Below are 17978 nucleotides of genomic sequence, written 5' to 3' on the forward strand. Positions count from 1 at the left end.
CCTCTATTCTTCCAATTAAAGTACATAACCTGACACCTTCCGCATTGTATTCCATCTGCCACTTGTTTGCTCACTCTCCTAGCTTGTCCAAGTCCTTCTGTAGCCACCCAACCTCCTCCGCACCCTACCCTTTCATCTATTTTTGTGTCATCTGCAAACTTAGCAACAATGACCTCAGCTCCTTCATCCAGATTGTTATGGGTTAGGCTGCCATGAGGTTTGGCACTTGGCTAATGGCAGCATTGTGGCTCAGTGGTTAGCACTGCTGCCCACAGGACCAGGGACCTAGGTTCAATTCCACCCTCAGGTGTCTGTCTGTGTGGAGTTTGCATGTTCTTCCTGTGTCTGTGTGGGTTTTCCCCAGGTGCTCTGGTTTTCTTCCACAGTCCAAAGCTGTGCAGGTTAGGTGGATTGGCCATGCTAAATTGCCCATAGTGTCCAGGGATGTGCAGGCTGTGTGGATTAACCATGGAAAATGCAGAGTTACAGGGATAGGGTGGGATGGGGTTTGTGGATCTCAGTGGTGGTATATTGTTCAAAGGGTCGATGTGGATTTGATGGGCCAAATGTAAGGATTCTATGATTACAAAGCCCCGTACTGCTGCAAAACTACTCCCTACTATCTCCACTCATGGCGTGAGGCATCAAGGTCACTGACTAACAAGTGACTATACCCTTGACTCTCAGAAGTTTCAGCAAACTGTGTTTGCACTCATAATACTAATTTCTGTAATACAGTACAGTTTATTCTATTCTCTGTTTGCAGGGTCTTGATAACATGTGACTGTTGATTTCAGTATTTTATCATTTTCTCATTAACATTTGCCTTCTCATTATGACAGGCACCTCTTGCTACACAATAACGGCAAAATTTCTCACACAGCATGGCCTCTTCCTCTCCCCAGCTCTCCCTCCCATACTAGCACATCCATTCTGTTTTCTTTACTGCCAGGGCCCCAGAGCTCAGAGTGCTCCATGATGTACTAGCTTTCAATCAGGGTGCCATGTGAGATGGGCCACTCGTCAGTTCTACACAAGTGAGAGCTAAGTGTCAAAATGGCTGCAGCATTTTTCTGTCAGAACAGGGATTGGCCTTCTGAAAGCGAAGCCCCTGCCTGCCCAGATTTGATGGATAGAATGTTTAGTCCTTGATGATCTTGGAGTCATGCATATATCACAGTGCTTGTTGCATTGGCATCTTCCTTCCCTGTTGGGCCACTTGGAGGTACCTGGTATGGGCAGACCGCTTGGAGGAGGGCTTCCAGCATTAGGCCTTCCCTGTTAACAAAGTGTGGAGCTGGATGAACACAGCAGGCCAAGCAGCATCTTAGGTTCGCAATAAACAACTGCGCCTCCCAGTCGCAAACCATTTCAACTCCCCCTCCCATTCTGCAGACGACGTGTCCCTCCTGGGCCTCCTGCAGTGCCATAATGATGCCACCTGTAGATTGCAGGAACAGCAACTCATATTTCGCTTGGGAACCCTGCAGCCCAATGGTATCAATGTGGATTTCACCAGCTTCAAAATCTCCCCTCCCCCTACTGCATCCCAAAACCAGCCTAGCTCGTCCCCACCTCCCTAACCTCAAGCTGCACCTTCATTTCCTACCTACCAACCTTATCCTGCCCCCTTGACCTGTCCGTCCTCCCCGGACTGACCTATTCCCTCCCCACCTCCCCACCCATACTCTCCTCTCCACCTATCTTCTCTATCCATCTTCGGTCTGCCTCCCCCTCTCTCCCTATATATTTCAGAATCGTCTCCCCATTGTCCTTTTCTGATGAAGGGTCTAGGCCCGAAACATCAGCTTTTGTGCTCCTGAGATGCTGCTTGGCCTGCTGTGTTCATCCTGCTCCACACTTTGTTATCTCAGATTCTCCAGCATCTGCAGTTCCCATTATCTCTGGCCTTCCCTGTTTGCCTGGTTTCAGCTAGAGATGCTGCCTGGTTTGTGGGTCTGAAGTAGAATCTATTTTTATTTTATAAACTGGAGAATGGGCAGCTCCACATTCTCACCTGAGAAGACAATCTGCTGTTCCTTCTGGGTTCCTCCTAATAACCCTGCATCCTCAAGAGCCTATCCTCCATCTTTGATTGGATAGAAAGCCCATCCTCTAGCCATTAATTGGCCATTTCAGGGAAAGTGCTAGCACAGTAACTAACCCCTATACAGTGCAGGGTGACTTCCATTTGGCAATGAATATTAGCTTTCAGACTCTCAAAGCGCCTAGTTGACTCTAATATCATGTCTACAATAAAACAAATTACTTCGGTTGTTGTTTTAAATCTCTTCTTTCTCTCAGGTATTTGTTCATTTTAAACATATTAGAACATATGTAAATTTTCAAGTTTAAAAATCAGGTGTAATCATTGAAACTGTTTTTATTTATTTATTTATAACAACGATTTTGCCTTTTTGTAGGTATCGGTGGGTTTGAACATTTCCAATCTTAGTGAGGTACAGGGCAAAGAGACATCAATTACGGACAGTTCAACGCAAGCATCAGCTTTATCTCGGACAGTCTCTGCAACCCGATCTGATAAGGTGAATATGTAGCGGATCAGATTATCCATTGAAGTATCAAACAGCGAGTTTTAAGTTTACACTGAACTGAGCATTAAATATCCTAAAGGTTATTGCTGTACTGATTCAGGTGTATCGTATTATTCTCCTCAGCACATCACTTCAGAGGACCTGTTCCAATTATTTTCGAAATGTAAAATGAGCTAAAATAGGAACTTGAACTTTTAGTTAGCCAACAAATAATTAAAACTCAGCTTTACTTTGAAACTATCAAGGTAAGCATAAAATGCTCAAAATACAGGACAGGCTGTTTTATGCTTGCTTTGACAAAAACAAGCTATGACGTGCCTGACATATTTTATACCATTTTTCAGAAATGAGGATTAAAAGAGATAATTTTTCAACCTCACAAAATTAAGAGGAAAAGTGGGGAGAGGAATGGAAGTTGCGGGAGTATGTCATGGATTCAGTAATGCACTTGGGCGTTTTCTTTTCTTTTTATTCATCAAAAATTTATAATGCTTCTATTTTATTCTCACTTGGTTACTTACACCTCTGATTATTTGGATATTTTTATGTGGTTTTTATATCTCTGTGTCAGGTCAATGGCAGTGATAAATTTTAACACTGAATGGTAGTGTAAAACAGGGATCTGAAGTCAACTTTTCCAACCTCACTGCAGAACATTGCCAATGGCTATTTTTAATCACTCAAGGGATGTGGGTGTCTCTGGCTAGGCCTGCATTTATTGCCCATCCCTAATTGCCCAGAAGGCAGTTAAGAGTCAACCACATTGCTGTGGGTCTGGAGTCACATGTAGGCCAGAGCAGTTAAGGATAGCAGTTTCCTTTCCTAAAAGATATTAATGAACCAGATTGGATTTTTTCCTGACACTTAACAATGGCTCCTTGGTTATACTTAATTCCAACTCCTTTATTGAATTAAAATTCCACTATCTGCCATGGCAGGATTTGAAGCTAGGCCCCCAGGACATCAGCTGAGTTTCTGGATTAATTGTCTAACAATAATACCACTAAGCCCTTGCCTCCCAGAAAGTTTAAGAAAGGATTGATTAAAATATCACAAAGTTTGTTGGATTCCTTATGTCCTGGACTTCTTTGATCCTACGAAGGCCTGTTAAGAACGCAAGAACTAGGCAACAGATGGCAAAGCAGCCTTCAATGACAGAGCAGCTGGAAGAAGATGTGCCTTTTGGAGTAGCTCAATGGCTGTCCTGACAGACAGAGGCTGCAGCAGAACCAAACACCCCAATTGCTTAGGTTTCCTTGCCATCAATCAGGGGTTTGTTCTGTCAAGATACAGGCAAAAGTTGGCATGCAATGGTTTCTCAACGCTGAAAGATGTCCACCGCTAGCATTTTTAAACTATCCTCCAAGTCCTTTGGTGACTAGCAAGTGGAGACGGGAGAAGGATGTTACCTGAAAGCTTCTAGTAATGCTGTAACACAGAAGCAGCAATTACAAAATGGTCGCCTGACATTTGGACAGAACAGCTGTACCTTTCATAAGCCGTAACTGTGACTGAGTAGCCCTCTTTAGGATCCCCTCTGCTCATCTCTATTTTGGGGAGGGGACCAGAATAGGTGCCTGAAACATAATATGCTTCACCACTCTTGACTGGATAGTTGTGCCCAGAGGAATCACTTTATGATCATAACAAATAGGAATAGGAGCAGGCCATTTGGTCCCTCAACCCTGCTCTACCATTCAATAGGATCATGGTTGACCCAACATTCCTTGTCTGTTTTCCCACATTTTCACCTAGCCTTTGATTCCCCTACTGATCAAGAATCTATCTCAGCTTGAAAGATGCACAAGGATTCTGCCCCCACAGCTCTCTGTGGCAAACAGTTCCAAAGAACTTTGAGCTCCACTGTGAGCGAACAAATTCCTCCTCATTTTAGTCATAAATTAGCACCCCTTTATTCTGAGTCAATGTCATCTGGTCAGACTCTCTCATGAGGGAAAACGTACTCTCAGCATTTTTCAAGCCCTTAAGAATCCTATATGTTTCAATGAGATCACCTCTTTTTCTTCTAAACCCTAGTGAGTAGAGTTCAAATCTGTTTGGCCTGAGCTCATAAAACAATCCCGAAATACCAGGGATTATCCTTGTGAATCTTCTCCGAACTCTTCCAATGAAATGATATCTTTCTCCAAATTAGGGAACCAAAACTGTTTACAGTCCTCCAGATGTGGTCTCACCAGCATCTTGTACAGAAGCAGTCAGACTTTCCTACTCTTATACTCCAGCCCTTTGTAATAAGACCAGTATTCCATTCAACTTTCTAATTACCTGCTACATCTATGGTAGAAATGCCCAATTGGAACAAATAGCAAACTTTTGGACCTGGACCGTCAGGACACTTATGGACACACTTGCGCATGATCACACAGAACATCACACTGCATTTGTTTCAAGGATATCTGGCAATGTGTCACCATTATCACTGCACTGACAGTCGGGAAGAGCAACTCGTGGAACACCAAGGTTGGTGTTCTTCCTTTTGGGAGGAAAAATCCAAAGAACTCAGAGCTCACATAGTTGGATCTGCTTTCAAGAATGAACTTGTCAAACATCTTCATGAGTTCCCTGTTGGAAACAATGAGCACCTCATGATCCTTCTCAAACTGACATGAAACAAATATGCTATTATGTTCAGTGCATGTACTCCAATCCTAGACATCAATAACAAAACTAAAGAAGGCTTTTTGCCAAAGTTGGATCTTTGAGTATCTTAGGGAAGATGAGGTTTATTCTTATTGAATGTGACAATTCTACAGCAAGAAGAGATTCTAGTCTCTGACATGGAACTATTGGCAAGAAAAGAAACAATGCCAGTGTGTTCTTCTGCTATCAAATGCACAGAACATCAGCTCATCATCATCAATACCTTTCAGAGTTCTGTTAGAAGAACAGGTACAGAATGTCACGGCAACACCTATGGTCCAAATACTGACACCTGATTAATTATGTCGTCATCAGAACCCATAATTGCAAAGATATATGCATTACCACAGCAACATCCTTTATAAACCTTCTCCAATGCCTTAACATCCATTTTAAGAAGTGGTGACCAGAACTGCACACGTTACTCTAAAGTGTGATCCAATGAAGGTTTGATAAGATCCATTCTCAAACCTCAGGGATTCTCAGAATAACTATTTATCAATGCCCCTTGCCAGGCTGTACCATCCTTGCAGTTCCACCTTAACACATACCCTCTGCAAATTATTTTGTGGGCATTTTACGCAGTTAACCACGAGACAACAGTAATACCATACAACATATGTAAAGGAAACAGCACTATTTATTCACATAGGTGATCATACAAAATGTGATCCACTTTGCCATCCTCATTTAGCCACATGGTCTTTCTCATGTGTTTATAAATACTACAAATCTCTATTCAGGATGCCAGAAAGTGATAAGAATGGAAAACCAACCTACAGAAAAGTAATAAGAATGGAAAATCTTGTCACGTTTTGCAGCTGTGATTTTGGTTTTTCCATCCAATTACACAGCATTATTAATTTAAGATCAGCAAGCCAGTTACCTGCTTCCTGGTACCTTTACTTCTCAGTACCTGTGGAAAGTAGAAAAACCAAGTGGAGGATACATTTAAAATGTTTACCTTTAAAGTCGATTAAATGCGTAATGGTTTGGAAATTTTGAAAAATATGGATTAATTTAATGCATTATGTCTTATTTATATTTTAAATTTCTATATTAAAGTTTACATTATTTATTTTATTCTATTTGTAAAAGAATTTATCAGTGCATGGGTCAGTGCAAGGGCCTATGTCAGGATCAGCATCTCATCTGCTTGCCACCACAAGGATGCCAAACCATGACAGTGGAGTAGTAATTCAGCAAGCCATGCCTTCGCCAACATCCAGTTCAGTCATCACACAGGCACCTTCTACCAATAGGCAAATAGGGTAAGTGATTAGTTCAGTTATTGCTGTCTAATCTACCACTTTCATTCATAAATAAAAGAGAGTATGACACTGATATTATGGGAAATAAATTCAATGTCCCTCCCTCAATGACTATTTGGCATTACCTGTGTACAAATAAAAGCCAAACAGGGAATCTTCTTCTGACTTTGAGTGTTACAGTATTGCCAGCAGAGTACATTGTGCTGTTATTTCTTGTGGAGGTTTTGGGGCTTAATTGACACAATGTTGCGCTATTCATAGAACTTACAAAGGGTAATGATCAGTGATCATTCAAATATAAAATTTGACTTCTAATAAAAATGGCATGGGTACTTGTAGGGCTAAGTTTTTGCTGGGAGACTGAACTAAGTTGATTCGAAATTGTTCAAACATACACTCATGACCCATTGAACAGTCAGCGAGGCACATGTATTACTGCGAAACAACTTTCAGAATCTTAGAAGTGAATACATCATTTTACATTAAATGTTTTCAGCTTGGATCATACCTGATGCCTTGGGAGCAATTAGATAGGCAGAGTACAGAGTGATTGTGCAACCTGGCTAATTGTTCTAGTGACTGGAGAATTCTTCACTGGAACTGAGCTAGAAGAATATGTAAAAGGGGAGGGCAAGCACGCAGTGGTGAGGTAATCGAGCAGCAAACAGTGGACATGCAGATGTTTTGGGTTAAAACAAAGGTTTCTATTTCTTGTCCCCAAAAATGTAATTAAACTCTTCACCCACCAATACTTGAAAATTTTAGTTGGTCTTACAGTAGAAGAGGACACCAATTTAATAATTTTAATAGAATTTGTTTACAACCCCTCAGCCCTGATTTTATGGGACACTAACCCTAAAATGTGAATTGTAATATCCACAATGGGTTTGCACAGTTCAATTTACATTTAATCAAGTCTAATAAGGAGTATAAGGATTAAAAATTCAATGCCTTTTTCCTTCACCTCTTAAAAGACCATTTTTGCTCTTGTTGCCCTTGTATTATCCCTTCCATGTACTGGTTTTTAAAAATTGTCTCCAGAATTAGGTAAACTTATTATAAGGTTTCCATAACTTCCTTCGATCGATGTACAGTAAATAGGTTCTTGGCAGAAGTCATTCATTTTGGAGCTTGCAAGGGAAAATTGATATGTGTGAGCTGACAGTATTAGGCAGGAGCAGAAATTTCCCTTTTCCGATGGCACATTAGGGTGTAGAGATGAAGTCAGTGGCATGTTTGTGTCATGTTGGGCCTTGTGCTTTCCCGTGGTGAGTTCCCATTTGTATTATGTTTGCATGCCCTGAGTATGCATTAGTGAAGATGTTTTTCACTTGTGTCCCATCTTCAAGCTAAAGTCAGTGACACATAAGAATCTCATGCTGTCAAGATCACATTCCATAAAGGTGGGGTGCAGCTTTCGGCTTTGTGCAGTTATGTCTAAGGTCAGTCTTTTTCCGTGTGAAATCTGCAGCTCAAGGCAGGAGAATGCCAGCTTGCATGGAGGATCAGGTCCAACAAGGGTGAATCAGTGTCAAGGAAGGTTGTGGAGAGGCCATGGGGCATTAGGGGCAGAAGAGCGATCCAAGGGAGCAAATGGGGGTGAATCAAGTGCTTGGTGGAGTACATGATAATATTCTGGATTTGGTGAGGGTTGGTGGGAACAGTCATCAAGGTAAGGAATTGGGGTGTCTAAAGACATGGTGTTTGGATTTGTCCAATTGTGGACCTATCTTAGATTGTTAGTTGGAAAGTCTTTACAAGACTTTGAGTTTACCTACACTTTGATTATTCTTGCTGAGCATGATCTTTACCATGCCCTTTTATAATGCAGAGAAGCTGACCGTACAAGTGAAGCCATGTCGTACAGATTAGCAAATGCAACATCGGACACTAGCATGACCATTCAATTATGAATGAACATAAAGATAGATCATTGTCTTTTCCACAATAAAGGGATGTCCCTTATTCCCCCGTAACCATCAATATATGCCAACCATGAGGCATGACTGCATGTTTAACTCTGAATAATATTGTCTCAATAAATAATGAAACCACACATGTATAAACTGAAACCAATATAATGTGAAATGCCTACCAGTGAAATTTAAATGTGAACAACATCCATGCCCCTGTTGTGCTCTGAATATTTCGTATGTTAATGGTAATGTAGTTGGGCAGGGAAGTTGTGTCTGTGGAGCAGAGCCTCCCTATTAGTCCAGGAGGTAGTGAGAACTGCTGAAGCTGGAGTCAGAGATAACACAGCGTGGAGCTTGAGGAGCACAGCGGGCCAGGCAGCTTCAGAGGAGCAGGAAAGTTGATGTTTCAGGTCAGGACCCTTCTTCAGAAAGAAGGGTCCTGACCTGAAATGTTAGCTTTCCTGCTCCTCTGAGCCCTGCAGTGCTCCTCTAACTCCACACTCTGTTATCTCTATTAGTCCAGGAGCCTTCTTTTATATAACATAGTCAGTGTGTACTTGCAACATTGTCAGCTGAGTTCAGGTTTCACTGCTGAAAATCTTTCCAAAATGTGAGATCACTTATGTCACTTGTGCATGGTGCTAGCATTGTAACTTTTAATTCTATTTATGTGGAAACCGGTAAAAAGCAAAACGTCCTTTGTTATCAGAAATAGTGCACCATGATTCAAATTCCATGCATATTCTCTGTACCAGCCATTAGGAGAAGACACATGAAGCAGATAAATTTTTATAAAAACTTGACCAAAGTTATTAAAGCAAAACCAATCGCAACTTCAAAGGTAGAGCGTGCTTTACAATACTATTTTGCAGCAAGAACATTTGTAAGGTATTGGGTGGTTGTTACAAGCAGCCTGTAACAAGTCAGGGTCAGGTCAAATCGGTTTGTTTGCTGAATCTCCAACCAACTATTCAATCAGTTTTCTTTCCACTGAAGTTCTCAACAGTAGTTCAAGATACTTATTTCCTGATTTTACTGCCACTCTCACTTAGTTTGTAATGAAAATTTTAGTAATACTTTCCAAGACAATGGGAAATAAAAAGTGTGACTGTGAAAAATTGTAAACTGATTTGCTATGCGCCTACCATACACTGCTGGCAGGGACTACTTTCACCTCTTCAATTAAAACAGATTTGACAGTGTAATGCTTATTAGCTTAGTTGTATTTTTAAAATGTAGGCTTTGCGCAGGATTATATTTATTTCTAATATGAAAACCATGTTCATTGTTAGCATTTATCAATCTGTCATATATATCTATTTGTATAGTACTTGAACAAAGTCATGCAGGCCTATTTCAGGTCAGTGAACTCTGGTTTTCTAGGCCTGGACTCTGATGATTCAACTTTTATTTACATTAACATTTCGTATGCTTAGCTGTTTGAAATTCTCCATCCTGGTCCCTCCCCCGCAACCAAAATGATGGTGCCACTACAGTTTATAGAATTTTTTTATGACACATCTCAGGATCACGTGGGACTCAAACTTTGGCCTCCAGGTTCAAATGTGGGACACTATTGCAAAAACATGGGAGCTGATGGGTTCGCTTGTTCGCTCCACACTGCCCTCCAACCCCACCACACCCGGCACCTTCCCCTGCAACCGCAGGAAATGCTACACTTGCCCCCACACCTCCTCCCTCACCCCTATCCCAGGCCCCAAGATGACATTCCACATTAAGCAGAGGTTCACCTGCACATCTGCCAATGTGGTATACTGCATCCACTGTACCCGGTGTGGCTTCCTCTACATTGGGGAAACCAAGCGGAGGCTTGGAGACTGCTTTGCAGAACACCTCCGCTCAGTTCGCAACAAACAACTGCACCTCCCAGTCGCAAACCATTTCCACTCCCCCTCCCATTCTTTAGATGACATGTCCATCATGGGCCTCCTGCAGTGCCACAATGATGCCACCCGAAGGTTGCAGGAACAGCAACTCATATTCCGCTTGGAAACCCTGCAGCCTAATGGTATCAATGTGGACTTTACCAGTTTCAAAATTTCCCCTTCCCCAACTGCATCCCTAAACCAGCCCAGTTCGTCCCCTCCCCCCACTGCACCACACAACCAGCCCAGCTCTTCCCCTCCACCCACTGCATCCCAAAACCAGTCCAACCTGTCTCTGCCTCCCTAACCTGTTCTTCCTCTCACCCATCCCTTCCTCCCACCCCAAGCCGCACCCCCATCTACCTACTAACCTCATCCCACCTCCTTGACCTGTCCGTCTTCCCTGGACTGACCTATCCCCTCCCTACCTCCCCACCTATACTCTCTCCACCTATCTTCTTTTCTCTCCATCTTCGGTCCGCCTCTCCCTCTCTCCCTATTTATTCCAGAACCCTCACCCCATCCGCCTCTCTGATGAAGGGTCTAGGCCCGAAACGTCAGCTTTTGTGCTCCTGAGATGCTGCTTGGCCTGCTGTGTTCATCCAGCCTCACATTTTATTATCTTGGATTCTCCAGCATCTGCAGTTCCTATTATCTCTGGAGCTGATGGGTTTCTCTTTTTCGTTTGGATATTTACAATCAACCTGTTCAGATGTGTTGTGGCACGCCTCTGAAGCATATGGGATTTGAAGCCAGGCCATCTGGCACTGTGGACGGAACACTACCAGTGTGGCACAAAGATATTTTCTAACCAACCTGTTCAGAAATGTTATTATGCATCTCCAGAGCAGGTGAGACTTGAACCTAGTCTCCTGGCTCAGCAGTATGGACACTAACAACATAGTACAAAGAGCCCCTGCTTCATCATCGGTGTCAGCCATGGGTCATTGGCGGCTCACTGTTTCCTGAATTGCATGTTTTCAGGCTTATTGTATCTCTTTAGATCTTGAGCAAAATAAATTGTGGCTGATGCTGTAGTGCAGTTCTGAGGGAGTATTACATTGTCAGACGTGGATGAGACATTAAACCAAGGTGCCACCTACCTGCCTGGATGGAAGTAAAATATTGCAGGGCACTATTTCAGAAAAGAGCCAGGGAATCACCCCTGAATAATAATTTGACCAAAGTCGAAAACATCAGATTATGTGGTCATTTTCACATTGCTGTTAGTGGGAGTTTGCTATACACAGAACAGCTACTGTGTTTTCTACATCGCAATAGTGTTTATACTTCAAAAAGTACTTTATTGACTAAAGTACTTTGTAGAGCATTAAAGTGCATAAAAGCAAGTTCTAATTTTATATCATAAATCCACCAATGAGGGGGCACACTGGAAAAGGATGGCTGAAATAGAAGAAATGATTTATATTTGTGTGGTGCTTTCAATGAATAAGACATTCCAAGGCTCTTGCAAATATGTTCATATTTCTATGAGCTCAAAATCCTAACAGATAAACTGAAAGACATACACAATAAGCCAACATGTAAGTGTGGAAATAAAGATCTAACAGGACATAAAAGCTTCAGAAATTGCCTTGAAAGAATTGGCAGGTAACATAATAAAAATTTGAATGTGGCTACTAACTTTTCAGTAAAATGAGTAAACTAGTAATACCGTTTCAAATACATAATACTGGTATAGTTGTACAAAACTGGAAGTATAACAAATAGTGGGGAAATTTATTTGTATGTCCTTACTTTTTTGACTTATAAAAAGTAAGTATATTTTTGAGAACAATCTTTGTGTATATACATTGTCACAAATGCAGTTCGGTTTTGTACAGTAGCATATCAAGGAGACAACAAACATTGGTGTTTGACTCTATCCAACAGGCGAAAGACCTCTCTTACATATACAAGACTATATTTACATGCATTTGAGGCACTAGGAGTGTCCAAAAACTGAACAGTTAATTTCATCAGACAGTGGTCCTTCCCCACTGTGCCTTGGTGGCAGATGTCCCAAGCAGTAGAATGTTCCTCAGCATGTAATCCAGGACCTTGGAATGTGACTGTCTGCAACACTCCATTGAGGTCAGCTCTATGCTCTGGAAGACCAACAAGTTTCAGGCAGACCAAAGAGTGTCTTTTACCAAGTTGATGGTCCTCCAGGTGCAGTTGATGTTTGACTTGGTGTGCGTCCTTCCCTACATCCTTCCATCCTTGCACACTGCATAAGTTTCCCAGGGAAGGGAGTATCGTGGGCATTATCTTTTCTTTCACCTTATTGTCCGGTTAGAAAATTTCATCCAGAAATTTATTTTGGTTTTTGCTCCATTCATTTCAAAATTACATATAAGTATGTAATATGAATAGGGAATAAAAGTTAGTTTATCACAGAGAGCTAACTTCAAGTAAAATATGTGTTATGACAATTCCAGCCTAATTAAAATAAGCAATTTGTGAGTGGAATCTCAGTATGGAACCTCATTCATAGAATGGTCCTGTTAAAAGTTCTTAAGGCCATTAACGAGTTCAGGAGCTGATTTGCCCTGTATTTGAGTAATTGTAGCTTTTTTCCTGAAGGCTATTACTGAGACAAGTAGTAATTATCAACGTTCATAACACCCTTTACTGGTATCAGAATTCTTCAAGGACAGATTTTGTCAGGGTAGATAAACTCATCAAATCCCCTTCCTGCCTAGTTTACTAACCTCTGAAACTTTAAAGAGTCTGCCTCCATAAATAGCCACACCAGGCAAGGCTTCCAAAAATGTTTGCACTCTCAACTATAGCCATATAAAAGAATTTCAAGATTGTAGGTCAACTTGAAAATGTTAAATTTCTGAGATAGTATCACCATGTAACCATATTTGCCCTTGGCCACCATGTCTGGGCATTGACCCCTCCAATTCAAACTATCATCCACTTTAACACCCAAATCCTTGTACATTATTTTAATGTTAACATCATGCATTTTCACAGAATAATACCTCTGTGATCCATAAGGCATTTCTCAGTGAGGGGTAACGATCCTGAGGAAATGTGCTGCTTTGTGGTTCCTCTAACCTTTCAAAAGGGAGGAGATTGTTTGCTCTTTAAGGGTATAACGGAAATTCTGTAGAAGGAAAGAAGTAAAGAGCAAAGGTTGTTGCTACCATTCATCATTGTTACTGGTAGTTAATTACCAGTTCAATATGAATAATGTTTTTGGATATAGGTTAAAGACACTTTGCTGATGTTTGCAGGACTAAAAGGCATTAAAGATACCTAAACTTTATGGTACGGCTTCAGTAGAAATTATGGTGTCCATGGGTAGAATTTTACTATCTTCCACCAGTATGTTAGCAGGTGGTAGGGGAGGCAGCTGTAAAGTTCCACCAAGTAGTGTTGAGGCCTTGTGCTCCAGAACTAATTGTAATCTATTCCAGTACAGCTATGGCACTGGCATCTACTTGGCAATGTGGAAAATTGCCTACATTTGTCCTGGCCACAAAAAGTGGAACACACATTTAAACCACCCAATTACTGCCACATCAATCTGCTCTCAATCATCAGCAAAATGATAGAAGGACTCAACAATACTGCCATCAAATCGAACTTATACAACAATAACCACACTGACACTCAGTTTGGATAATGCCAGGCTACTCAGTTCCTATCCTGTTTACATCCTTGGTCCAAACATAGACCGGTGACCTGAACTCAATAGGTGAGGTGGGAATGAACAGCCCTTGATACCAAGGCACCATTTGACTGTGTGAGGTTTCGAGGAGCCTTAGGAAAACCAGCATCAATGGGAATCAGGGGGATAACTCTCCACTGGTTGGAGTCATACCTGGCACAAAGGAAGATGGTTATGGTTTTTGGAAGTCAGGCATCGCAGCGTTAGGACATCACTGCTAGTGTTCTTCAGTATAGTGTCCGAGGCCTAAATATCTTCAACTGCTCTATTAATGATGTTCCCTTGATAAGGAGGACAGGAAATATAAGGTTCATAGTTCAGTACCTCCGCAGACAAAGAAGCAGTCCATTTTCAAATGCAGCAAGACCTGGAAAACATTTAGCCACAGGCTGATGTGTGATGCATAACATTCACTCTATATATGTCAGGCAACGACCATCACAAATAAAAGAGAATCTAAGCATATCCCCTTAACATTCAATAGTGTTACTATCCCTGAATCTTCTACTATCAATATTCTGGAGGTTACCATTGACCAGAAAGTGAACTGGGACTGTCAAATAAATACAGTGGCTAAAAGAGCAAGTTACAGGTTAGGAATTCTGCTGTGAGTAACTTACGTCCTGACTCACCAGTACTTGACAACCAACTACACGGCACAAAGTAGAAGTGTGATGGAATACTCCACGTTTGTCTGAATGAGTGCAGCTCCAACAACATTTAAGAAACAGAATGAAGTAGTCTGTTTAATTAGCACTGTTCTCACAACTTCAAAATTCATTCCTTCAACCACTGATGCTCAGTAGTAGTAGTAGAAGGGTGCACCATCTACAAGATACACTGTGACAATTCATCAGAGCTCCTTTACCAACACCTTCCAAATCTGCGACCTCTACGGTCTAGAAAGATAAGGGCAGCAAGACCTGGAAAACACTTAGCCACAGGCTGATGTGTGATGCATAACATTCACTCCATATATTGTTCCTCTCTGCATTCTTTTCTGATTTGGAACTATATTACCAACAGTATCAATGGGTCAAAGTTCTGGAAATCCCTCCCTAACAATACTATAGCTGTATTTACAACACACGAACTATAACAGTTCAAAAAGGCACTCACCACCACCTTCTGAAGGGTAATTAAGGATTGGCCACAAATGCTGCCCACCCAGCAGCACCACATCCCATGTGAGAATAAAAGAAACACATATTTAATTGAACCTAGCACAAAGCAACTTTCAAATACTTAGAGACAGTAAAAACTGCCGATGCTGGAGCCAATATAACATAGCGTGGAGCTGGAGGAACACAACAGTCCAGGCAGCTTCAGAGCAGCAGGAAAGTTGACCTGAAATGTCAACTTTAAAATACTTAAATGCATTAAAACAAAGTCAAAGGATTTTGTTATTAATATGCATTAACATGTTATTTAAAAATTAAATTAATGAAAAGTAACTATTCCTATACAAGAGAAAAAGCATTCTTATTTGTTCATTGAATGTGTGTGTCATTGGCTCGACAGAATTCATTGCCATCCCATTTGCACAGAAAGCAGTTAGCAATCAAACACATCACTGTAGGTCAAGAGTCATATAGCCAGACTTGTAAGGTTGACAGATTTCCTTCTCTAAAGGACGCGAATAAATCAGATGGGTATTTACAATAATCAATACATAGTTACACGGTCACCATGGTTTAGCCCTTCTGTCTAGAATTCCAGTTTCACCATTTACTAAGGTGGGATTCCAACTGCTGTCCCCAAAGCATAAGCCCAGATTTTCAATTGCTAGTCTTGCAACATTAACATTACACAATCACTCCCTCAATGAGTGGATTGGCTTATTTTCAGTATAAGTCAGATATATTTTCATAAACAATTTATGCAAAAGGATTAACTCATGGTTAGTGTAGGAATATTCCCAAAATACGTTAAAAGAAAAAGTGCAAAAAAAAGTCAGTCTACATTTAAAATTTCTTCTAATTGTTGAAATCTTATTTTTTCTAGTCCTTAGATTTTATACTTGCGCTATAAATGCACCTGCATTCGAATTTTTCAGTTTTGCAGTATGCAAGTGCTTGAAAGGCTCGTACCAAATTCATTTTCCAATATGTTAAGAGGCAAGGTAAGATATTTAGGATAGTTTAACATTTAGATAATAAATAGTAGGGAGAAAAAGTCACTGCTTAAAGCTAGTAGGCAAGAATTTATAGAAGGCATGGCGACACTTCCAGCCACTTAGAGATGGCAGGGAACATACCTCCACCAATCACAGCAGCCTCACAGCCATGTAACATTTTGAGGAGCCTTAAGTGGCAGGAAACTGGACTTCCATTCCTCATGAGGGTAGATATCCTGCTTCAGAGTCAACCTCTGGTTGACAACTCTGTTAGCAGTAATAGCTAAAACTGGGACAGTGAGCAGTCCCCATATTTTTATGCCCCACAATCTGTGAACAGTTATGAGCCAGAGGTCGCACAACAGGAAGGAGAGATGAAGCAAAGCCTGAAGGAGTGGAGAGAGATGAATGGGTATCTTGATGGTTCTTGTAGGATAGAGGAACTAACCACAAATTTCAGATCTTAGGCTCAGTGACTGGTGTGGAAAGGGAAGCCCTTCCACTAGCTTCATAGCTGAAGCCAAGGCCATCTAGTCTACCCCACCATTCAATTACCAGTTCTGAGGAAGGGCCACTGTACTGGAAATGTTAACTCCGATTTATCTTCACAGATGCTGCCAGACTTGCTGAGCTTTTCCAGAAACTTTGGTTTTTAATTCAATTACGATGGTAGATCTGATAATCCTGAAGTCTACTTACTTGTCTTAACGCATAACCCCTGAACTCCTCTGCCCCATTGATTGAAAAGTTGTCTATCTCAGCCTTGAATGCCCTTAACAACCAACCTTGACAAACTTCTGCAATAAAGAGTTCCATGGATCCTCAGAGAGATAAAATTCCACCTCATTTGTCTTAAACAGTCAATCACTTATTCTGAGATTGTGCCTTTTGGTCTTAGACTCTCCCACAAAGGAAACAACCCCTCAATATCTACTCTGTCATGTCCCAAAAGAATCTTGTATGTTTCAATGAAGTATCCTCATATTTTTTCTGCACTCCAATAATACAAGCTCAACCTCACCCCTCTTCATAAGATAATCCCTCCATATTAGAATCAACCTAATGATCTGCTAAGAAATGCCTTCAATGTGATAATATCATTCCTCAGATAAGAGGGAAAAAGTTGTTCTCAGTATCCCAGCTATGGTCTGACTAGTGCCAGGGCTGTATACAACCTTAGCAAGATCTTCCTATGTTTATTCTCAATTCCCATTGAAGTAAAGGCCCGCTTACCCACTGAAGCTGGATGCTAGAATTTGTGATTCTTGTAAGAGGACTCCAAGTTCCCTCTGTGCTGTAGCTTTCTGTAATATTTCTCAACTTAAGTAAGATTCATCTCTTCAGTTGTTTCTGTGACATGTACATTTACCCACATTATATTCAATCTGCCCAAGTTTTTTTCCTGGAAGAACTGCGGATGCTGAAAATCAGGAAATAAACAAAAGTTCCTCTGTTTTGAGAAAGGGTCACCAAACATGAAATGTTAACTGATTTTTTTTCACAGATGCTGCCAGATCTGCTGAGCTTTTCCAGCAACTTCTGTTTATGTTTGAGTCTTTTCCCAATTAATTAACTTGTCTATATCCTTCTGTAAACACTGTGTCATCTTCACTGCCTGCCTTCCCACCTATATTTGTGTCGTCCGCAACCTGATGATTCACTACCCCCAGCCAAGTCATTGATACTTAATGTCAATAATTTTGGCTCCAGCATTGATCCCTATACTACTCCATTAGTTACAGGTTGCCATCCTGAAAATGCTTCCTTTACCACAACTCTTGTACATTATTCATCCTTTATTCAGTCCTCTATCCATGTTAATATACTACCCAATACCATGGTCTCTTATTTTATTGAGTAGGCTGATGGGTGGTGCCTTGTCAAATAC

The 17978-nt window shown here is 41.1% G+C and overlaps 1 protein-coding gene across 2 annotated transcripts in view; it reads left to right on the plus strand.

Annotated features, from left to right (window-relative positions):
• Positions 1-17978, plus strand: part of creb5b (cAMP responsive element binding protein 5b) — a 415327-nt gene that overhangs the window by 104640 nt on the left and 292709 nt on the right. For both annotated transcript variants that reach the window (XM_048522115.2, XM_059654247.1), the window contains exons 5-6: positions 2424-2546; positions 6315-6487. In XM_048522115.2, the coding sequence (XP_048378072.1) occupies positions 2424-2546; positions 6315-6487 (296 nt within the window). The remainder of the gene's footprint in view (positions 1-2423; positions 2547-6314; positions 6488-17978) is intronic.

Source organism: Stegostoma tigrinum, chromosome 2 (genome assembly GCF_030684315.1).
Source record: "Stegostoma tigrinum isolate sSteTig4 chromosome 2, sSteTig4.hap1, whole genome shotgun sequence".
Classification (NCBI taxonomy): Eukaryota; Metazoa; Chordata; class Chondrichthyes; order Orectolobiformes; family Stegostomatidae; genus Stegostoma; species Stegostoma tigrinum.